At 36.9% G+C, this 25,630-nt stretch overlaps 1 protein-coding gene across 1 annotated transcript in view; it reads right to left on the bottom strand.

The window, feature by feature from the left end:
- LOC132126489 (protein diaphanous homolog 3-like) overlaps window positions 1-25,630 on the bottom strand; it is a 405,695-nt gene that overhangs the window by 43,950 nt on the left and 336,115 nt on the right. The window contains exons 25-26 of the mRNA XM_059537748.1: window positions 15,600-15,695; window positions 13,835-13,897 (exon numbers count right to left, since the gene is read on the bottom strand). Coding sequence (XP_059393731.1) covers window positions 13,835-13,897; window positions 15,600-15,695 — 159 coding nt within the window. The remainder of the gene's footprint in view (window positions 1-13,834; window positions 13,898-15,599; window positions 15,696-25,630) is intronic.

Genomic DNA, 25,630 nt, shown 5'->3' with positions numbered 1-25,630 from the left:
AAATAGATGAGAGAAGTGCAGAGTGAGAGATAGCGATTCCAGCTTTGTGGAGGTTCTCAAATCACACGTGAGGTGCTTGATGAGCTCTTTACAATTCAATCCACAGACAAGGCCAACCAATCACCAGGCCCACACAGAAACTTGCATCTAAATAATCTATGAATAATGAATAGAAATTATATTCTGTTACATTAGGTTCACTGTTCATTCAGTGTGCACCTTAAACAAAATCAGTAATTGGCAAATAGATAAAAATGGAGGTATGGCAACCCAGCAGCTTTATACATGCTGTGGGTTACAGTCGGATAGACATGCATCTGTGTGTATAGATTAAATAAAAGCGATGGCAAATGTGTACTTCAGTAGAAGCGGTGTGGCAAACTGTCACTGGCAACAGTGCATTCATGAGTGTTTTTCTAAAAGAGCAGTGATACTGCTGGCATATGAGAAATACAACTCTAATATCACTGTTTAAGCAGAACGGTGTGTGATTTCCTCAGGGCATCTCGTGGCTGGGGCAGATTTTACACAGCTTTCTCTGTCTCACTTCTGCAATTTCTCATTCATTAGCCTGGCCAAACAAACACTAAGATGCAAAAATGCAAATGGCAAAACACATGCACTAGCACACTCAAACAAACCCCATTACCTCACAAAAGGCTAATTTAATACGAAAAGGGGAGTTAATGAACACCAACCTAATTGCCTTTTATCTTCATTAGATGAATGGAAAACTAACTGCGTGTTAAGGGTAAAACCTGCTGTTTTCCTGAAACTAGCACATGATTGCGTTTCAGGCTGGGGTTTTAAAACAAAGAAAAATAAAGAGAGAGAGAAAAATGCTTTCTTTCAAAGTGAGCTGCCTACCCAGACAGCATTTAAGGTACAATTAGGTACACTTGGTAAAGGATGTTATGTTGGATGTATGTATAAATCCAATTCATTTTGGAGAGCATGTCTGACAGCATTGTGAATGGCAGACAAGTGGATATAAATGTTGATTATAATATATCATATAATATATTGTAATGCTAATAAACATGGAGTTGCTGACTGAATGAAACAGAGAGAGAATAAAAGTGGGAAGCCAAGCAAATGCAAGAAATAAAACTGATTTATTAATTTCTCAAGACCAACTCAGTGGAATGTCAAGCCCTGTAATTATAACCTGATGTTGAGGAGTTGAGTCACTTGCCACTTGAATATGCAGCTCCTAGTGTTAACGTCAAGAAATTGTCCTGAAATTATTCTGTATTCAATAAAATGTGCGGAATTTGAATAAAATAATTTGCTAAATTAATAAATCAATAATAATAAAAAATCAAGAAATTGATTAATAAATTAAAAAAAGATAAAAAGCATATCAATCAATGTTCAGAATTGACAAATAGATATATATTTATATATATATATATATATATTAATAGATATATAAAATTACATTTGAATCTGTGTGATTAATTTCTCAATTTTTTAATTGTTAATTGTTGACTTGATTTATATTACAGCAAAATTTAAGTAAAGAGCTAGTGATTTAAGTTATTGCTTTAGTAACTTATATTCAATATATTTAATAGATCTGAAAGATTGATTTGTCTTTTTTTAGTAAATCTATTTACCAATTTCTAAATGTCAGACTTATGAGTTTTTGGTGTGACAGACATGGTCACTGCTAAAGGTTCTTTTACATATCAAGTAGGGCTGCACGAGCTGACAAGATGCAGATGAATCGCATGCGATTATGAACGTGATATTGCGTAGCTTGTCAGCGAACTACGGCTCTGTCTATTAAGTGCCGCTCCATTTGAAAGCAGGTGATGGACATTTACCACTAATCACAGAACCGGCTTTACTAACGAGACACGCATGACAATCGCATGCGATTAATCGTGCAGCCCAAATATCAAGTTAGAGAAAACTCAGGACACATGGTGAACTATGCAGGAAATTGGTCTTTGGCACAAGAAAGAGCTCCAACATCGACAATAAAACCTGTGAAAACCACCTGTGACTCCAGCGGAAGAAGTCTGAGAGTTATGGTCATGCTCCAGATTTGCCTTGAAGGGTCCCATACGTGATGCTGGATGAGATGATGTTAATGAAGTCTAGCAGCTGAGTGGCCCCGACGGGATCCTTCTGCAGCCGATCAGAGAGGCAGGGCTGCTTAATTTATACCTTAGAGGGAGGTGATCACAGCACGCACTAATGATTCTAACCCTTCTGGAGGAGCACGACTAGGACTAAGCTCTGGGACGACGAAGAGGGGTTGGCGATGGGATAGGGGTCCATTGAAGGGGAGGGCATTTTCCCCACGGCCAAGAGCAGAGGGGTTAACCACCCACCAGATGCCCTGAGAATAATTTTGCTGAAGCAGAACCGGATCAATAGAAAGGGAGGAAGAAGAAGTCAAGCTGGGGACTAGGTGTGAGTAAAAGAAACGCATCCACTGAAAGCTTCCGATCCGGAATGTCATGGTCTGGATTTGGAAAAGATGATATGCCAGTCAGGCTGAAGGAAGCTTTCATTATGTCATAAAAACGTCTTGAGGATTTTTACTACGCTTACCACCTAACAGCTTTATCAGAGCTTAAACTCAACAGGCGCACTCCAACACTGGTCATACGGCGACAACCATCCACAAAGATCCACACCCTCTTTTCTTCCTCTCTCTGGCACAAAACAGCCTCGTTTGGCATTCAACATGTAACTCTTCACGCAACCAATCCACTCATTCAGCCACTCAGTTGCCATGGCAACCACCCAAGCATTACAGTGGGACGTGCGCCAGACGGAGCGCCCGCTCTTCATAGCCTACCTCAGATCAATCACTTCTGTTACCGAGGAAGAACGAGAAAAAGAGTGAGCAAGAGAGTGAAAGCAGGGGGATAATTAAACAAGGGCCGTGATTAGTACCTTCCCAACCGCTTCAGCAGATCAAATCAGGGTTTGATTTACCTAAACAAATCTGAACGCGCTTCGAAACCATTTTAAATACTTTTAGCACCTGCTCTCTGGAATCTTACACATAATTCCTAACTTATCTGTCATTTGGATGATCTAGGTGGGTGATTTAGAGAGCATAAGGCGGGTGGAGTTCCGTTTAATATGCACGTGCAGGTCATCCCTCCCTCACGCCATTGCAGGGAGAGAGATATCTTGTGTTGAGCAGTTATGGGAGGGGTTGGTCTGCATGCTGCTGTGAGATAAGGGGAGTGTAAAATTCAATTAACTGAAAAAAAACTGCATTCATTCTCCCTTGGTCCTTTATTTCTTCTCTCCCTTTTGTCTATGCATTTTGATTGCGCACCAAATTTGTACATCCTGTACAATCTGTTCAAAGTAATAACAGTGATGTGAAAGAGAGAGAGAGACGGAGCTCTGACAAGGTAGTGTTGTCCACCATGTATCACCAAATGGAGCTCTCATATCTACATGCATCCTCTTGTATATATCACAATATACCTATCCAAACTTGTCTATTCTTTTCTCCATTCAGGCCTCCAGACTAACATCCCCCCAAATTCAGTTTTATTTTTACCAAATTCTGTTTTCCATTAGTTTTCTAGATTCCATTTGAATCGTTTCATGACATTTTAATAATCAAAAGCATCTCTAAATAATTGATTTTATTATATAAAAATTATGTTAATAAAAATATATTATGTTTTAATAATAATTGTATTAGAAGTAATGGGAAGACCATTAAGTTTTTGTTTGTATATAATATGATGATAGTTTTTCTCATAAGCAGTGTTGGGAAGGTTACTTTGGAAATGTAATAGGTTACAGATAACAAGTTACCCTATTTAAAATGTAATAGTAGTGTAACTTTTTCAATTACTTTATTAAAGCAATGTAACTGATTACTTTTGATTACTTTTTGGCTACTTATCATGGTTTTGTTAAAGTATAAATACAAATGCACAAAAATTGTGACAGCTTAATAATTTAAAACAAACAAAACCAACCTGTAATTATATTCTGTTACTCCTTTAACACATTTAATACTAATAATCATTATAAAATTCAATAAGAATCCCACATTTCTGCCACAACGTTACAATTAGTGCTACTATAGTAACTCCATGGTAAGTATTGGCGATTTGTGGATTAAAAAGCCTTCTTACTGGTTCATTGTGCTTAATGGTTTTCATGTCAGTGCTTTTGAGAACATCTGTGCTATTTCATTCTGTTGAACTAATTTAAATCACAGAAACATTTGTGGTCTGTATCAGTGATCTCGAAGGCTTCTCACTAGGAAAACACATTTGCTTTAAGCTCACGTTGCACTGCCTTTTGGAAAAAGTTGCACAATTCAAATGAGTAGTACTGATATGTTCTACAATTGGTATGTTTGCTGTTTAATGCTTATCATACACGGCAGAAATGGCAGTGCTTATCAGTTTATCATTTGCAGAGGTACCACTGTGACCCCTAACAAACTTAAGTTCCAAAAATACAGTACAGGATAATTGCAGCCACAGTGTTTTTAACACATTTTAAGCTCAAGTTTTATTATTTAATACTTAGATTTTATATTATTTCTATTAACAAGTTTCCACTATGGAAATATCTAAAATGTTTTACCTAAATAGTTTAAGGTAACAATAAAAACACCACTCCATCCTCACTACTAGTACTACATACACCTTTCTTTAGACTAATCTCTCTACTCCCTTCTCTATTGGAGTCATTTTCCTCCACTGACCAGTCTGAGCATCATCCCCCACTAACTGATGCAGTCACCACCCCTTCCTCAACAAGTATTCTCCATGTCCATCTCTTCTTCTTATCTACATCTGTACCGTCCTCACTATCCATCTTTCCCGGTTGGAGCGTGAGGCTCCAGCGGAGGGCCTATCAGTGCATCCTGCATTACAGCATTACACGCGGAGTCATTGTAAGGTTTGTATGGAGGATAGGAGAGTAATCAGAGATTAGCCAGCTACCCACAGCTCAGTCTGCCCTCTGTCAGTGGGCTGATTAGGGGCTCTTTCCTTCTCTCTCTCTCTCTCTCTCTCTCTTTGCGCTCCAGCACCACCTGCTACCAATAGTTTCAGCTGTTTGTCATGAGGAATAATCTGAGGTAAAGAGAGTGCATGCTCCAATGGTCAAATGGTCAAAAGTTCACCCAAAAATGATTTACTCATCCTCGTATTGTTCCAAACCCATAACACAAAAAGAGAGAGTTTGCAAAATGTCCAAGCGGCACTTTTCCATACAATAAAATGGACTGTGTGTATAGGGTTGTGTGACAGATCTATAATGAAGCTCAAACTCTATGAGGTACAAGAAAAAGCACCATGTAAGTAGTCAAAAAGGACAATAAATGAACAAAATTAAACATATATGAAGTCATATATTAGCACTGCTTTAAGAATAGAGCATAACCTTAATCACCATTCACTGACAATATTTGTAAGTCTTTTCACACTTCAGAATATATTAAACAAGTAGTCTAGAATTTGATGGTGCTTTTAGAGGTGCTTCAGATCACTTGCCCCCACGCCTTCATTGTATGGAAAAGGAGCAATGATGAAGAAAGCAAAGTCATAATGGTTTGGAATGAATTAATGGTGAGCAAATGATCACAACCAGCTAAAATGGAACAAGCTAGCTCGTCTACTACAAAGAGCGAATCTGACTCCCTACAGAAATGATCACCACATTTTACACACATGTACAGACATCCTTCTACAAAGACATTGTTGTATGCTCCACTTGTTTTAAAAATAGACCGAACTGTTACTAATCCCTCTTATGTGAAGATGTAATCGAGCTGTGTTTTCCACATGCTTGAAAACAGGCATTATCTGATACGCTCCAAAATTAAATGAATTAGTCATAAATACTCATAAAAGCGTGGCTATATGCAGCAAGTCAATATCATATAAACACAGCAACATTAAAAGTGCAATTACTGTGCTATTTGTGTTTTTAATGAATCACCTGAAATGCAACTCTGCAAATAAATACACCAATGAGTTCATGACTCTAATGTTTTAATATGCAATCAAATGATTACATGTCATTTGGATTACGTAATCAGATTCCAAAAATTAAATACTTGTAATTAGGGTATATTACATATTAAAATACTCATAATCAGACTACAGTTAACTTTTTATGGATGACATGATTATATATTATTTAGCAAAGGCAGTAAATTATTCATAATTTATTCTCCCTAATTCTTCTATTTCTTCTTTAAAATTTTCCTTTCTAAAAATCTTACTGTGTGTCATACTAATTAGCTTTGACTATATTCACAAAAATTAGCTTATTGAATATATTGATTGCATATATTTTCAAGATACGTTTAATGGTAATGGTATGTTTAAAACAAGTAATCTAAAAGTAATCTAAAAAGTCGTCAGAATACATTGCCTAAAATACATTGCCAAAAATAAAACGGCCTACAGTTTATGTAATCCTTATGTAATCTGAAAGCAGTAACGCATTATAATTTGTAAGTTTACCCAGCACTCAATGCCATATTAGCCATTATTGAATTTAAACACCATTATTCATCAGTCCACTCTTTCATATTGCTAGTTTCCATATACCCTCCTCTTTTGTTTGAGAAACTTTTTCTTCGCTCGCAAACTCTCCTTCACAAACACACACAAATCTTCAGCCAGCAAGGTGCGTACAAACTCACTTTACAGAGACGTGCCGTACGAGCCTGGTGAGGAGAGAACGGCTTTGATTTACAGGAAGTGCTGAGAGATGCAGCTAGTGTTCAGAAAGCAGCACAACAGCCCTGGAGAGATGGATGGGGGTTGAGAGAAAGAGAGAGAGAGCTGACAGAGGACACGCTGTGTTTGTCCAGCCCAGAGGAGTTAAATGGGATGAGATTTGATCTCGCTCTGTATGACATTTTCGCTATTTGTGAGATGCCAAAACACTGTATATTTTGCCACGCGAAAAGTAGCGGAAGAGGAGCGGTGCGTGTGTTCAGTCAATGTTCCTGAACAGACTCTTTTTTGAATTAATCTTTCACTCTAATGAAACGCAGAGGCCCCGTATGTGAGGTGCAGATGATGTATGGCTCTAAAACACAGATAAATCAAGAGTTCTGACAGTCCAACTTTTAGAACAATGACACGAGGCATCAATTAGAGTAGAAAGAGAAGAACGCAAGTTGCTCTCAGACGTGCTGATTAAATATTGCTTTTCCTTCTCCCTTCTTTTGTTCTGTCACATCAGTATGAGAGAGAAGGAAAAATGAGTGCGCTATGGTGCACTTCACTGCTTTGATGGGGGTTTTAAATAAAATCCTGCATTTGTACGTGCTGCACGGGCCTGATTCATCTTGATAAATCCATTTAAGAAATCAGGAGGTGTGAAAAAAGAGCTTCGAATTTATGTACTTTCGCAACAATGCTTGTGTTTGATAGCAAAGTAATGAGACTTTTTGGGATGCTAGATACTAAATGGATGCAGTATGAGTCCTGGTAGTGAGCAGATGATTAAAAGAGCTCATAGGGCTTAAATTTCTTAATGTATGTACTGTTTACTAACTGCCTTGAGACTATATCTCACATCATCTATTTTGCAAGTGCTGCAACAGCTTGCAGGCTCTCTGAACAAGTGCGAGCGCATTGTATTGGGCGGTGATGAATGCCTCAAATCCAGAACGGACTGGGATAAGTTTGTATATTATCTCCATTTTCAACCCGTACACTTTATTTCTCTCTTCCCCTGAAGGCTCTCAGGCCTGAGAGATGGGATGAGGCAGAAATGAGAGCAAGAGAGAGAGAGAATATATCACTAAACCTCTAGCCTGAAGCAAATTTTCTCCACATCAGCAGTGTGGCTCTCCAGAACAGCCTGACTGAGAGCATAAGCCATTTGATGCTATAAAAAGGATTTCATAATAGACATATTACCTAAAATAAAATGATTTGAGACATTTATTTTGTGTGCGTGTGCTGAAAGATTCATAATGGGGGGTATAATTGGATTTTAAGGGGTGTACTGTAATTTACATTCTTTTTACTAAAGCCGTTTATAAGTGTTTGACTGTCCAAATCATTAGACTACATTCGATTTAAACCATGACACTGGTGAATTCTTAACTCAGATTCCATGTTTTACCATGTGTTTTTACAAATTTTATTTGCAAATAAATAAATACTAACATTAATGAATGAATGAATGAATGAATGAATGAATGAATGAATGAATGAATGAATGAATGAATGAATGAAGGAATGAAGGAATGGTAGGGTTTCTATTTTTTCTCAGTTCCAGAAAAAGATGGAAACGTGATTGAGTTTATGGCTGCTTTTGCTCAGTTTAGTTCGGAACAAGGCACGGTTCATGAAATAAAGTAACCTGCACATGCATTTTAGCCAATGACAACATCATTAGTTAAACAAAACACATAAGAGATGATGACGGTGGTAATGATTTACTATACATTGGATAACTGTGCATAGTGAGCAAAATCAGAGTGCCAAATGAATGGCTCGAAATCAGCTGTCTTCTCAAAAGAGTTTGAATTAAGATTAGTCCACAAATGCACCAGGGTTCGATAGAATCAAGTGAGCATAAAACCAGACCAATGCTACGGGGAGCACCGGGAACAATCACACTCAGATTTAAAAAAAACAAAAATCAAAACACATATCCTGTATCTATAGTAAACTATATGTACTTTGCGTTATATCTACATGACCACCACAGATGTGCATTCTTTTTCAACAATTCAAAGGTCCATTGTGAGTGTTTCCCTTATTAACAGATCGGGTCCAGAATTATGCATAAAATCAATCTTGTCTATCAAACGTGCTCATAAAACCTTTAGCAGTGGTGCAAACTCCTCTAACTGCAAACCTTTCATTGGTTTAATTTACCAAGTGCAGAGTGACCTTTCCCAGCCATCTATAAAATCAATTTCAGGCTCTAATTCAGAAACATGTTACATGATCATTGTTGGGTGGAATATTAATCAGTAGGCACAGCATGGACCTAATAGCATAGAAAAAGCAGGGTTTTCTAGCAGCATCTAAGGCATCAGGGTGACAAAAGTATCGGTGCTTTTTCTGACATAAAGGAGAGTGGTGCAAGACGTGCTATCTCCCTTCATCTAGTGACCTTATATTTTAAAAAAGGGTCCTTCATATATAGCTACCCGCAATTGAGAGATTCACATCACATAACTAATCTTTTTAAAAATAACGATTACAATATACTCTCCAAATTTCTTTAAATATGATTCAGACGCTTGGTGTAAGCTGCGCTGGTTGCTTCAAAGTCGTCCACATATTCTTTAAAGTAGTCCATAACATGGTTAAATATAACATTGAAAATTCTCTCTTCAATAGATGCCAGACATCTGTGGTACATTTTACCGTACTATCCTGACTCATCGGTACATTAAATGCTTGAACTATGAAGCCAAGGCAAGTGTTACCTGTAAAAGCTACAACTGTTTTTCTTGAATCAATTTCGATGTGAATTCAAAGTGCTCCATGTGGTCAAAATAAATAAATCCATCATTTCTGAAGCCCAAGCCACCTTTAGAGCCAGACCGCTCCCTCAATTCATTCACTCGTTTTCTCTCTGTCAAAAGTCTTATTCTAACCCTGGTCACTCAAGTCATAAAGCATCTTTATCTTCATCCTTAGGAGGGATGTAGGGTTCAGGTCATACTTAAAGGCTTTAAGTGTTGCCTCAGGCTCAGATGAAGAGACAGAAAGAGGGAGAGAGGGACGACAGAATCCTTAGAGGCTCCTAAAATGAGTCAGAGAGCTTTTACCCCTCAATCTTGACCACAGTACACATTTTGAATGTGTGTAGTGCACAAAAAAGGCAGTGTAAGGATCCATGAGTGTGTTTTCTGACTTCAGCATTTACACCTCTGAGTCCAAGAGAGTAACAGACGGCCAACGGAAAAAGTCTAGGGACCTGAATCTCCATAGATTACTCGATTTCAGACTATTAAAGCTGCTGCCCGTCCGCGTAAAGGGAATCTCCCAAAAGCCGTGCAGGAAAATGCAATCTCAAGTCTCATTGCAGCAGCCTGTGTCTGATAATTCTGACTGGCTTACACTCAGACACACACACATATATCCATGTTCTTCCCACTGCTCTAATGGCTACACACACCAGCCTGACCAGTTTATTTTTTGTGGCTAATTACGGTGTCTCTTGTTGCAGATGTGTCTGATTTTAATTCACTTTGCTGCTCCGCTGGAGTGTGAAACACTAAAGCCCTGGAGATCAATTACTGAGGGGTATTTACACTGTGCAGTGGCAGAGGGGACCGGGATGGGGCTGACATACTCCAGCATGTGTTTGGTCGCTCAGCCACTGGTCTTTTCCCACTGCACTCATTACACTGTCAATCAGCTAACAGTCAAAAACATATTGCAGAGAGAGACAGAATATATAATTCAGATTTATATCCAATTGCCATGAAAGAAGGGAACCAACTCAACAATACACAGATGTTAAGGTTGCCTATACTGGATAAATAAATGAGGCTGCCACACAATGTCTCCTATTTGACAAAACTCTTGAGAGACAGACAAATTCTGTGTAAATAATAAGCTCTAAAGTCAACATTAAGTCAAAATGGACCCTGTTTGTTTACTTAAATACACTTTTTGGTCTTATTGTGAATAATTCATCAGTGTTTATTATTATAAAGACATAAATGTTTTTGTGAATTTTTAAATAATAAATATAACTTGCTCTACCTCTGAAATGACTTTCAGCCTTGGTCGCCAAGGCTATGTGTAAAATTATGCTAACAAATAGCCAAACATAGCATTACAGTCATTGTTTTAGGCCACTTTAAAGGTGATGCAGCCTTTGTAAAATATTGATAATTACTTCAATAAAGGTTACAGCAATAAAAGCAAATTATGATAGATTTTAGAAAGAAGATTTACGAAAGGGATAAGTGGAGATGCTCTGGAGAATCAAATTGACCTTTAACCTTGAAATTAAAGGGTTAGTTCACCCAAAAATGAAAATTAGGCCATAAATTACTCACCCTGAAGTCATCCTAGGTGTACATGACTTTCTTCTTTCAGACAAATCCAGTCAGAGTTATTTTAAAAATGGTCTTTGATCTTGCAATATGTTTGATACCACTCACTGGGTGTTGCACTGCATCAGTCCAAGAGAAGTTTAATAAAAAGTGCTTCCATTAAAAAAAAGTGTTTCCCATGGCTTTGGGGGGTTACCAAAGGCCTCCTGCAGCGAATTGTTGAATTTTTGTAAGAAAAATATATCCATATTCAAAACGCAGTAATCACTTGAATCTAGCTACAAAATATTGTCTGATAACTGATATGATATACCATCCATCCCTAGTCCAATTAGTTTTCAATTAACAAAATCAAGCCCTAGATTTTTTTCTTTTTCTTTTTTGAATATGAAGAAATGTGAATCTAAAATGCGTTGCAAAGGCTGTTTTCAGGTTCACTGTAAGTCTGAATATATAAATAAATAAAGGGTCCTACACAAACACAATATCTCCTACATGACAGAACTTTCCAGAGACAGACAAGCTCATCACCCACCTTAGTAAATGTAAAGCATTACATTTAGGCTGGGAGGCACCAAGAGGACAAAGTGTGTGTAACACAAGACACTTTAGAGTTTTATTTAAAAAGCAGATGGCACAGCCGAAATGAAGATGAATGGGACTGAAGTCTGGTGTGAAATGAGAACTAATTAGCCTGGCCAACAGAGGGGTTTGCTGAACTGCAGAGGCCTACATGAAGATACACAAGCCTGGGGCTCCATTAGTCAGCCTAGCCTGGAATAAAACACAGGGACAAGGGCAACAGTGCCCTGCCCCTTAGCCAGACTCCCACATGCCTTTCCAATGCCTCAGAGGACCACGGGAGGGGAGGGCGCCACACTTGATATCCCAGAATGCCCTGTGTCCTTCATTACTTTTTGCTGCGAGACATATGAGGGGAGTTAATGTGAGCTGCGGCAGTCTTTCTTATGATGGATCGCGCATATGCACACATCTTTCTATCTGTCTATTCACTCTCTCTTTTCCGCACACAATCTAATTTCAGATAAGTCATAAGAGAACACTAGTGGGAGCGAGAGCAGACTTTATCAGTGCTATGGGTGGGTGTGGGAGGAGATCTAGGAGTAATTGTATTCCTGTATGCTTGCAGGGACTCCTATTAAAACCAATAACTGCTAATGGGGTTACAGCTTAATTTTTTAAGTGCCTCGATAATGATTATGAATTAACCTTCGACAAGACAGTCACATCTGTTTGCTTTATGTTGCTGATGCATAATAGAATGATCACTACTGTGTGTAACACTGGCAAACTGAAGATCTGAGAGGTGGAACAGGCATAAAGGAGAAGCAGACATAAACCTTCAACATCTATGGCACCTTTTCACTGCACAAAAGGTTCTTTCTAGTGGAATGTGTTTTTTTTTTTTTTTTTTTATAACCCAAAATGGTTCTTCTATGGCACTGCTGTGAAAGCCCCCTTTTGGAACCTTTATTTTTTTAAGACGATAGGAACACAAAACAAGTACAGATGGAAGTTTGCTACGAGTTTTTCTGATTCCCACTACACATCAGCTGATGAACGCAGATCCCATTTATTACAGAAAAACTGGATTGTTTCATTAATGCTTGTAATGTCAAAAGGAATGGCTCATCAGAGCACAACATGTTGCAATTTTGAGATGGCTATGTCAACAGACAATAGCAGAACAGCTTTTTCAGCAAAAAAAAGCGTTCCCACTATTTCCGGCCATTCAGTTTGGCTGGAAATGTGGCATTTTCGACTCACAGCGAGTTTCTGTATGACACATTAACACCTGGCGGTAACGGCAGCTAAAGCGAGCGCATGACATTATAACCCTGCTGACTCTGACACTTACATCAACTGTCCAATCACAACCAGACATGAGCTGTGAGCTGTAAGCAGCACGCTTGACTGAAATGAGACAGAACACAATGTACGTGCAAGCAGACAGAAAATACTGATTCATGCAATAAGAAGGACACAAGAGAAAAAAAGACACTCATACATGGAAACTTTAGGAATAATTTTTTCTTACCCCTTTTCCACCAACAATGTAGAGATGATGGTGCTGCAACAGCCAGAGACCATTACATTCTGTGCATTTAAATTTAAAAAAGGAATAAAATAAATAAATGGTTCCACACTGATCAGAATATCAGGTCTTGAACCAGGAACTGTTAAAACATCAGTGGCCAGAAATCTATTAGCTAAACCAAATCTGTATTTTCACTGCTGCACCATTTCGCCATGATGCAATGTTTGTTTGTTGGCAGCTTATAAAATAACAGACAGTTTAATCATTGTTTGCCTCTCAAAGCAATGGAGACATACCAACACACAGTATTTGCAAGCCGAGCATTAACACCAACATTGTTTCAGTGGAAAAGGAATATCTGCGATCAGAAGCAGTCAGAAGTGTTTGGTGAACCCATATCACATTATAATACTTGTCGTGTTTATGACCAACAGCTTAAGAAGCAGTTCCCTTTTGATAGGAGAGGCCTTGAGGGACTGTTATGAGCCATTCAAATAAGTAATTGGCCCTATATGGACCTACCATTGACCATTAGTGTCTATACGCAAGTAAAAAAAAAAAAGAAGAAAGAAAAATCAATAAAAAGAGTGACATGATTCAGACAGGGCAACACAGACAAACAAAGACATTAAGACATTCAGGATACTGAGCTGATAGATTAGAGGTAGTGAGCAATGATAGTGCATTTAATTGCGAAGAGAGAGAAAAGGAAAGTAAATAGTGGGGAGAAATGCTATATTTCTCTCTCTTTTTTTAACTCTTGATTTTACCGTGGCTGCAGTCTTTCAGAACTGGTCTTTGTGGACTTGGATTGAGCACTTGTGTTGGTTCATCTGTGGAAATCAGGACATGGGACAAGATAGAGTGAGAGTTGCACTCACACATAAATACACCTGCGGTCTCCATACATTAGATTTTTACTTCCTAGAGTAATGAAAGATGTGACATGCTTTCAAAAAAAAAGTTCAGATTTCTTTAAGTGTTCAACAGTTCTTTCTGATTTGGCCAGTCAGTTTGTTGGGCTCTCCTGATTTCTATGGAAGGTGGTCAGCTGCATTACATTATAGTGGTCAAAAGTTTACATACACTTTGGAGAATCTGCAAAATGTTCATTATTTTACCAAAACAAGAGGGATCATAAAAAAAAGCTTTTTCTTTATTTCGTAATGACCTGAATAAGATTTCACATAAAATATGCTGACATAGTAAAAAAAAAGAAAAAAGAAATAACCCGTTCAAAAGTTTATATACGCTTAATCCTTAAAACTGTGGTCAACAGCTGTGTTTTATATATACTGTATATATATATATATATATATGATGTTGACGAGTCCCTTGTTTGTCCTGAACAGTTAAATTGCTCACTGTTCTTCAAAAAATTTAGGTCCCAAAAATTCTTCATGTTTCCTTTTGGAGCATCAATGAGCATTTTAACATTTAATAATATTCGCGTACTGAGTCCCTCGGTTGTCCTTGTAAAGATGGATCTCAAAATCATCCAGTCATTGTTGGAAAGGGTTCAAATACGCATGCTAGAAAACCAAATAATTTGTGGGACTTGAAGGATTTTTCTGAAGAACAGCAGGCAAGTTTAACTGTTCAGGACAATGGTTTATAATGGTTTAATCCTAAATCCTAAAGAATCTGTAGGATTGAAGATATAAATTAGATAGTACATTATATAGGTTACTTATATAAGGAATTTATATTTTTATTCAGCAAGGACGCATTAAATGTAACAGTAAAGAAACTTTAATTTTAGAAAAAAAATGAACTTTCTATTCATCAAATAATCCTGGAGAGAGCAAAAAAATGGTTTCCACCAAAATATTAAGAAGCACAACTGTTTTCAACACTGATAATAGTAGTAAATGTTACTTCAGCACCAAATCAGCATCTTATAATAATTTCTAAAGTATCACATAACACTGAAAACTAGAGTAATGGCTGCTGAAAATTCTGCTTTGTCATCACAGGAAGAAATTAGACTTGACAGAATATTAAAAGACATAAAAATAACCCAGACTTTTGAATGGAAAATAAAATAGTTTTTTGGTCAGGCTATACTGATATATGCCACCCATCATCTGTCTGTAGCTGTCTGCAGTCAACAAAGCTGAGCCTCTCAGCTGGGTAGGACACACAACATGAAGAACACAGAAGACACACTCTAGCTTATCTCACCCCTCACTGCGCAGGAGAAAGAGACTCTCAACCACTGGGTGCTTTAGGCTGCTACTATATAAAAGGGAATACACACAGTTATCTCTCCACTCTTTGTCGGGATACTAGGGGTTTATTTTGTGATGATGTTTGGCTTACTGTGCATTACTGCACTTATCACATAGCTACTTAACTAATAAAACAACAAATAGACTATACAGAAGAGACTAAATAGACTAAAACTATTAAAGAGATATGGAATAAATAAATCTTCTGGATCAACATTCAAAGAAAGAAAGAAAGAAAGAAGAACGGAAAGAGAAGAGATTCAACAGATGAAGGATGTGAGTGGAGGAGTGTGAGGAGACTCACCTCTGGGTCTGGGTGCTCTTTTCCTGCAGTCTCTGAAAGCAGCTCCAGACTGCAGCGCCTCCAGTAGACAATCCATCACACCGGTCTCATCGTTCTCTACAGGAGAGGAAGAAAGAAGAGAAAAACATTAGGATGCGGAGGGCCATTTCATAGTATCACTAAAACCGGCCTTAAGGATCTCTGCAGGGATGCTGAGAGAAAAAAACCCCATTAAAGCGGCCTTCTGTGGACAGTATATCACAGCGTTGACTCGGAAAATTTGAGAGGCAGACAGGCTCTTAAACTCCTCTATACATCTCCTCTGCACCTCTACACAAATCCACGGATGTTTTGCAGCGTTTGGAGGGCCGATCGTAAAAACAGCTGAGTGGTGCAGGCAGTTAACCTCAGGCCACTGGCTTTCACACAGAGGGACTCCAGAGGCACAAGGAGGCCTGTGGGACCCACGGCATGCAGGAGAAACACCACACTATATCGCTCACGGTCACAAACACATCACGCATGTGCTCACACTGCTGCTTACCCAACACTTTACACACACATCCAGTGACAGAGAATGAATCAGCTTGGCAGGAAAGTGTGCTTTTCAGCAGGTTTGGAGAAAAAGGATTGTGTGAGAGGATGTCTGTTGTGTGTTGAACCTGTGGATGTGTAAGCGTGGGTAAGCATTAAGGGCCTTGACTCTGTAACCTCAAAATATTAATCTTTACACTGACACGTCCACACACGCACACAACACAACACAAATCAAAAAGCATGTGAGCGTGTATGCTGCATGTATATCGCATTCAAAATAAAAAAATTTGGTGTACATAATGTGTGTGCACTGTATATATTTATTATGCATACAAATACACACATGCATGAATGTAATATAAATACATACATGTAAATATCTGTGTGCCTTTCTATATAAATAATAAATATACACAGTACACACACATATAACATAAACCATTTTTTTTTATTTTGGATGCGATGAATCGTGATTATTCATTGCTCAGCACTAAATATACAATATATTACAGAAATGGAAATACAAATTGCAATAAAAAGAAATACATATATTAAAATTAAATTATCCTTACATATTAAAAAATATGAAACACATACAATAATAGATAAATAATATATATATATATATATATATATATATATATATATATATACATACATACATTTCAATTAAATTATTTGATCATGTACAATTTATAATTTGATTTACTAATATATATAATATGTAAAAAAATATATATATATTTTGGTATGACAAATTCAGTATATATGAAAAAAAGTAGTTGTAAGATAAGATAAGGTAGTTGTAAGATAAGAATGTAAGATAAGGTTTCCTCCTTTTTTGCTATAATCACTCAATAGAACAAATCTGTTTCATCTGTAATTCAGCATTTACCTAAAATATAAAATGTAAAAGAAAACACAATTATAGAGGCTTTATAAAATAGACTGTCTGAAGCATCTGTGGGACTGTGCCATTGTCACGGGTGCATTGCTCTCTGTAAAAAGCCAGGCAGACTCAGTCATATGCTCGGATAATATAGTGAGGCCATTTTCAATCAGCAACTATTGTCTGAGTAAGAGAGGGATAGAGAAATACAGAGTGTGCGTGGAAGCGAGAGAAAGTGAATCTAGGAGAAGGTATAGCTCTTTTGTACAGAGTGTTGTCAGTAGTTCAGCCGACCAACAATGAAAACTATCAGGGAAGAGAAAGCACAGAACTGTTGACCTTTACTAGCCAAGCTTCAATTAGACAAAGAGTGTGAGTCTGTGATAAAGTGTGTGTATAATAGACCAACCACTTATCATCACACTCTCCCACAGAAATTCAGTGCATTGCTAAATTTAATATATTATATTTTAACAAATTAAAAAAAGTCCTTCTTTTGATATTATGAAGAACATTTTCAAAGGATTGAAACCTAATTTCCATATTAAAATATGCTTTAAGTAAATATATTTTTGCCCTAAATAGATTAATAATAATATTATTTTGACAGCCAAGACTTCTCCCTCGAGTACATACTGGCTTCACTGTGGTTCTGGCATCATTTTATCCATTCTTCCAGGCAGATTTGCTCCAGGCTGTTAAAGTAAGTAAGATGACACCTAAACGGCCTGAACCTGTCAAACAGTGGCACCTATTCTCAGTTGCCAAGGCCATTATAGGACATTTTATGCTTTTAAACATTCTTCTGGGCTTGTATCTGGGACCTTTGTTTTTGTAAAAAAAAAAAAAAAAAACAGCTTTGTCGAAAGACTCACTTTTTTTGCAAACTGAAACGTAATTTTGCAAACTTTTCCTTTATTTTGCATCAGCCACTCTTCCTTTTATAACAGCATATACTTGGCCAATGCTAAATCTGTGATATACCAGTGTTAATTTTGTTGACAAATAATTTTTTTCATAATATTCGTCAACAAATTTTTTTTTTTCAACAACGACAAGAGGACGATAATGAACAAACTCTTTTCGAATGACAAAAACTATGATGTAAATCTATTGACGTTTCTGCCAACGAATAAAAACGAGACGAAAATGTTAGGGAGGGAGAATTTGGGAAGACATTCATTCATAACGAAATCTGCTGCATGGTTAGAAAGGTTAGATGTGTAAATATGAATATCAGTATGTGGGAGTAAGAGAAGAGCAGACACTTGGATAAATCTGACAATGCAAGAGAGAACTCAATTCGGTCCAGTTTTCTGAGCGCAGACACTGGAGAATACACACACAGAGAACACATCTCACAGCGTGCAAACACTCTTTCGAAATGATGTCGAATTGTCCTTTCTGATGAGTATTCACGTAAACACATTTAATTACGTCTTAAGTGAACGTAAGCAGTAGGGAGAACGTGTATCAATACATTTTTAAATGGACAGCAGCCTAATTTAGTTGCAATTATCAAGCATCAAAAGAAAAACAAAAAAAATCAATCACTGCTCTTGACTGAAAAACTTTAGTATCCCTAAAGATTAATCTAAATTTATTTACAGAAATAAATATGTCTGCTTAAAAGAATGAAGAATATGGTAAACAAGTTGTTGAATGCATAATTAGCCTGTAAATTGGTATTTCATTAAAAAGAAGATCATGTTCTTGTTCTTTATGAGAACTGGTTTTATTTAATTTTAACATAAATGTTGTAAACATGTGCGTCACCGCAGTTAAATCAGTGTCTATCATGATAAAACCTTAATATCAAAACTATATAATGAGTTTGGAAATTTTAGAGAAATGCTTAATTAATGCATTGCACTTCCAGAAAAAAAGGTACAAAAGCTGTCACGTGGGCAGTACCTTTTTAAAAGGCACACCTTTGTACCTAAAGAGTCCATATAAGTACCTAAAGTGTACATATTAGTACCTAAAAAGTACAAAAGTGTCACTTTTGAAAAGGTACTGTCACAGTGACAGCTTTTGTACCTTTTTTTCTGAGAGTTTGTAAATTTGATTTTAGCTGACTAAATTTACTAACCGACTAAAAATAGATGACTAAAATATAACTAAAACTAAATGGCAATTTTGTCAAAAGACTATGACTATAAAACTAAATAAAAAATTTTGCTGTCAAAATTAACACTGGTATACATGTCACTTTAAAGCTAAAAATGGTTCTCTGTTAGTCTCATCTGACTACGAAATCTTTTCCACATCCCCCCTATGAGCAACAGTGCCGTGTGTCAAGCCTTTTGGCAAACTCCAGAAGTGCTGCGACATGGTTCTTTTTTTAACACTGTCCTCTTTTGTGTCACACTCCTGTATGGGACAGTGTTGTCCAGGGCTCTTGATATGTTGTTGGGTGCACCTTCAGCTCCAGAACTCTGTAGCCCCTTCAAAGTGTTTGTTTGCCTCTCTGTAGCTTCCATCACAAGTCTCCTGCTTGCTTGTGCAGAAAATTTTGTGGAAGAACAATGTCTAGACAGTGCTTGCCTGGTTTGAAGTAGCTTCCACTTCCTGAATCAACAATGCCCACTGGGACAACCAAACACTGACATTATTTTCAATTGCATTGTCCTCTTTTGACAATTTATGCATTTGTTTTACATATGTTCTTTAGTCATTATTTCCCCCTGTATAATTTAATTCACAGACTGAATAATGCTCCCATAACTGGGAGTTTTTTAACATGAATTTGCACAAGAGATTTTAATGATTCACAGGTAGAGACCAATTATAAAGCAATCTTGTCCTTATTTGAGCAACTGTATTTCATCTGTGTAACTGAAGAGCTTCTACAACCCAGGTACTGAATATTTATATAAACAGCATATTTCAGTTTTTATCTGTAATAATATTATCTAATGCCATGGTAAAATTATTTTAAATAACACTCTATTGTGGTTAAATTTAGCAATTCATCCACGATCCGTTCAACCACTAACCACAAGTGTGCGTCAAACTTTTCATTACTTGAAGGGACACACTTATAGTGTTGTAAAAATGCAAGTATTTACATAGCTTTATTTGACATTTTATTAATTATATTTGCATTTTGAAATCAACTTCTAAATTTCTGTTCAATATCCCCTATAACTTAATTTTTGGTGCTTCTAATTATGTGATAAAAAAGCAGTTGCAAATGTTGTACAAAATAAATATCACCACTACTAAAAAAATAGAATATCTAATTAGCCTATTATATTAATATTTAACTTGAATTAGGAAGGGTTTCTGTGACCTTTTTAAGACAGTCTTGTGCACTTACTTCCTGTTGACTGCACGTGCTCTCCAATAGCCAAGACCACAAGTGTGGGTACTGTATATGATTTACTGCAAACTCTAGTGTGAATTTGCATGACCGCCGTCCATTTGTCTCACATACAACCCGAATTCCGGAAAAGTTGGGACGTTTTTTAAATTTTAATAAAATGAAAACTAAAAGACTTTCAAATCACATGAGCCAATATTTTATTCACAATAGAACATAGATAACATAGCAAATGTTTAAACTGAGAAAGTTTACAATTTTATGCACAAAATGAGCTCATTTCAATTTTGATTTCTGCTACAGGTCTCAAAATAGTTGGGACGGGGCATGTTTACCATGGTGTAGCATCTCCTTTTCTTTTCAAAACAGTTTGAAGACGTCTGGGCATTGAGGCTATGAGTTGCTGGAGTTTTGCTGTTGGAATTTGGTCCCATTCTTGCCTTATATAGATTTCCAGCTGCTGAAGAGTTCCTGGTCGTCTTTGACGTATTTTTCGTTTAATGATGCGCCAAATGTTCTCTATAGGTGAAAGATCTGGACTGCAGGCAGGCCAGGTTAGCACCCGGACTCTTCTACGACGAAGCCATGCTGTTGTTATAGCTGCAGTATGTGGTTTTGCATTGTCCTGCTGAAATAAACAAGGCCTTCCCTGAAATAGACGTTGTTTGGAGGGAAACATATGTTGCTCTAAAAGCTTTATATACCTTTCAGCATTCACAGAGCCTTCCAAAACATGCAAGCTGCCCATACCGTATGCACTTATGCACCCCCATACCATCAGAGATGCTGGCTTTTGAACTGAACGCTGATAACATGCTGGAAGGTCTCCCTCCTCTTTAGCCCGGAGGACACGGCGTCCGTGATTTCCAACAAGAATGTCAAATTTGGACTCGTCTGACCATAAAACACTATTCCACTTTGAAATAGTCCATTTTAAATGAGCCTTGGCCCACAGGACACGACGGCGCTTCTGGACCATGTTCAACTTTAGTTGGCATCTGCTGATGGCACGGCGGATTGTGTTTACCGACAGTGGTTTCTGAAAGTATTCCTGGGCCCATTTAGTAATGTCATTGACACAATCATGCCGATGAGTGATGCAGTGTCGTCTGAGAGCCCGAAGACCACGGGCATCCAATAAAGGTCTCCGGCCTTGTCCCTTACGCACAGAGATTTCTCCAGTTTCTCTGAATCTTTTGATGATGTTATGCACTGTAGATGATGAGATTTGCAAAGCCTTTGCAATTTGACGTTGAGGAACATTGTTTTTAAAGTTTTCCACAATTTTTTTACGCAGTCTTTCACAGATTGGAGAGCCTCTGCCCATCTTTACTTCTGAGAGACTCTGCTTCTCTAAGACAAAGCTTTTATAGCTAATCATGTTACAGACCTGATATCAATTAACTTAATTAATCACTAGATGTTCTCCCAGCTGAATCTTTTCAAAACTGCTTGCTTTTTTAGCCATTTGTTGCCCCCGTGCCAACTTTTTTGAGACCTGTAGCAGGCATTAAATTTTAAATGAGCTAATTAAGTGGATAAAAGTGTAAGATTTCTCAGTTTAAACATTTGCTACGTTATCTATGTTCTATTGTGAATAAAATATTGGCTCATGTGATTTGAAATTCCTTTAGTTTTCATTTTATTAAAATTTAAAAAACGTCCCAACTTTTCCGGAATTCGGGTTGTACACGCAAAGAGAGACTGCAAGAGCTAGAGAATCTACCATGCAAAATTGACGCATGTAAACTATATTCTTTGTTGCATTTTCCTGTCAAAATAACAGAGTTCCTTTGGAATTCTTTAGGTTTTAAGAACTGCTGGGTTCTCATTGGCTGGCGCTCACCTATTATCGTCCCTGTTTTGATTTCAGCAAATCAATTCAAGCGAACGCACACATTCTGATTAATATTCATGAATCCAGCAGCTCATTAATCCTTTGTAAGTTTTATATTGTTCTTAGTAGTAGAATTCAAAGTATTATTATTATTATTATTTAATTATATTATTTTTAGTCCCTCCCCTCCCCCTTTTAGAAACACTGAATGACCAACAATATCTTAAACACCACCACCAGTCCTAAGTTCAGTTAAAATGACTAATATATGCATTCACTCTTTCTGTAAAGAGAAGTGGATCAAAATCCCTCTTGAGATGTGTGCAAACTTGGTGACCAACTACAAGAAACATCTTACCTTGCCTTGACAACAAGGGTAGTACTAAGTCATGTTTTGCTTTGGGATCAAACATTTATTTCACTCACTAAAATGCAAATCAATTTCTAACCTTTATATTATATGCTTTTTCAGAATTTTTTGGTTGGTATTCTGTGTCCATGCATTAAAATAATCCTACCTTAAAAATTACAGACCCTTCAAAATCAAAAATCACGGTCATGAAAACAAGACATTCAAAATATACATTAAAAAAAACACACAATTTTTTTTTTTTTTTTTTAACTCGGTCGTCCTCCATGTCTCCGCTGATAGCGGGCAGTGTGAGTGAGTGGTGAGCAAATTATAATTTTTTTTTACTGCTGAGTGCCAGGCCAAGAGCGAGTGGCTGGCACTGAACCTGACCACGAGAAAATGAGGCATGAATGTCAATCACTTATTTCAGTGTTCCAACACCATACTCTTCACCCACAGGACCCTTGACTGCTGCAGCTGTCACAGCAATGCTTTGGAAACCAGAGCTCTCAGATGGACAGACTGACAGGCACTAACGAACAGGTGTGAAAAGACAAAGGTGCACCAGCAGGTAACTCGGTACTACAGAAAAGCCAGTCGATAAGAGAAAAGGATGAAAGTCAGAGAGTTATATTAAGGTTGAGAGGAGAGAAATAATGACTACAAACATGCTATTTAGTGGGTGCTTGAGGAAAGAGATGTAATCATGGAAAAGCACATGAATGTCCGACTGCATTTGTGCGTGCGTGTGTGTGTGCGTGTGTGTGTGTGTGTGTGTGTGTGTGTGAGTGTGAGTGTGTGAAAGGCTCTTCGCTACACCCACATGCACACTTACTGTTCAATCAGACCTGACTAATTACATGCAGCCTTGAACCAACACAATTTACAAGTAAGGGTCATGCTTAGAATATTTACTTCTTTCCGAGAAGACAGAGAGAGGAGAGAGAATGCGAGTCAATGGAAATGAGAGTGAATATGGACTAGGATGAATGACATAAGCATGCACACAGTTTTCCATTTGGCTGCTTCTTCTTTTTTCAGAAGATAGGACTAGGTAGTCAGGATGCAGGAAGGATGACTAGACTGACAGAGAGGGTTTGATTTAAGGGAAATGGAGAAAGGGAGAGTGAACCCAGAAGAGTGATAAGTGATGGGAGGTAGCCTGCTGGGTCTCTGATGGAGGAGAGAGGGATGGAGGGTGGCTTTAATAAAGAGCTGAGTGAAGAAGAGAGAGGAGGTGTGAGAGGGAAGGATATGGTGTGATTTAGCAAGGAATGGAAAAGATGTTTGGCTTGATTGCTGTTGCCTCTCTTCTCGCTCTCCCTCTTTCATAAATACAAGAGAGAGGGCGGCACAGTGGCTCAGTGGTTAGCACTGTTGTCTCACAGAAAGAGACCTTTCTGTGTGGAGTTTGCATGTTCTCCCTGTGTTTGCGTGGATTAACGCTGGGTGCTCCGGTTTCCTCCCACAGCTCAAAGACATGCAGGTTAGGATAATTGAACATTCTAAATTGTCCCCGGACATGTGTGTAAAGACAAGGCTTGTGTATGGATTAACTGGTTCTCTCCATGAATATGGCCACAGATGCTGGATTTGCATTGAGAAAGAAATAAAGAAATAATCAAGCACAAATACTAGACAGTGACTAGAAGAACTCAAACTGGAGAGAAAGACAGAAAAAGAGGGCAATCGTTCCTCAAATAAAACCCTAAAAATGTATGTTCCATGAATCAATACAAAAATCTTCAATGAACACTATCAAACATAAAAAATATAAATAATATCTACAAATAAAAAAATATTATTACACAAATAAATTTATTAAAAATAACACACAATTCAGAAACATTTGTAAGCATCTTTCACATACTATGATTATAGATTTATTAAAGGAATAACTATCTATTATAAATTCTCTCTCTCTATATATGGGTCAATATCACTGTAGGGTGCCTTTTGGTGTCCTGTACATAACTCATTTGCCATAACTTCATAAAAATGACTATGAAAGAGGATTTTATAAGTTTTTATATTCATAACAAAAGCATTACTTCGCTCTTAAGATACATTTTCTAGTTTTTTTTTTTTTTTTCGTTTTGTGTAAGAGGATTCATGTTATTTTGCTAGGTCCATGCACTGCTCATTAAATTTGAACAATAGTAGAATATTGTCAAATCATAAAATAATAATAAAAAATGTCATTAATATTTTGTTAAATAAGAGATTACTTATTTTGAGTGTATATATCATTTTATTTAATAAAAACTCTATTTTTATTTAATAAAAAAAGAAGAGTTTGTCCATGTATCTTGAATGGTTGTCCACCCTGTCATATTGGGGACTCTGCCCCTTTCAGAAAAGGCCATCCCCTTAAGTGATATCTGGTCAACAGATTTTATTTTTATTTTTTGTCTTTCAGTGGTGGGAATTTCAATGGATGAGGTGAAATTTGTTCAGTGACGTTTCGATTGACAAATCTTTTTCGTATGAGTTTGCTTACTTGCTTTGCCAAAGCTTAAAAATATGCCAGAAGTGATTTTAATACAGTATTTTGAAAATATTTCAGTTTAAAATACCAAATTCTCCTCAACAACCAGACTAAATATTTAGCTAGTTGCAGTTTATTGTAAGCTAATAAGCTAATTGAAACATAAAATGTTCACCCTGTCATTGTTTTCAAATTCTCCATACATACAAAATGGACATAGCATTCATTTGTAGTTAATATTGCTAATAACTAAAATGAATGGGGCCAGGGTATTGGGGTTTGGTTTATATCAATATGATTGAGGATGTAATTAATTATATGATGTATTATTATTATTATACTATTATATATTAAATACTATTTTGTATTTAAATACAAAAAGTTAAAAAAATAAATTAATAAATTGAATCTTAGTATTTTTGTATACTTGTTGATACAGGAAATCAGCAGTCTAATAAAGAGGTTGATTGGCAAAAAGTATTTTATGTTTTTTTAAATAAAAAGAACTTAAGAATAAATGCATTTAAATACAAAATAAATTTTTAAATAAAAAGAACTTAAGAATAAATGCATTTAAATACAAAATAGTATTTTGTATTTTAAATACATGTATTTGAAATACTG

The sequence above is a fragment of the Carassius carassius genome, chromosome 44 (assembly GCF_963082965.1).
Source record: "Carassius carassius chromosome 44, fCarCar2.1, whole genome shotgun sequence".
Lineage (NCBI taxonomy): Eukaryota > Metazoa > Chordata > Actinopteri > Cypriniformes > Cyprinidae > Carassius > Carassius carassius.
Note: the sequence above shows the minus strand (reverse complement) of the source record. Positions and strands in the feature narration are given on the sequence as shown.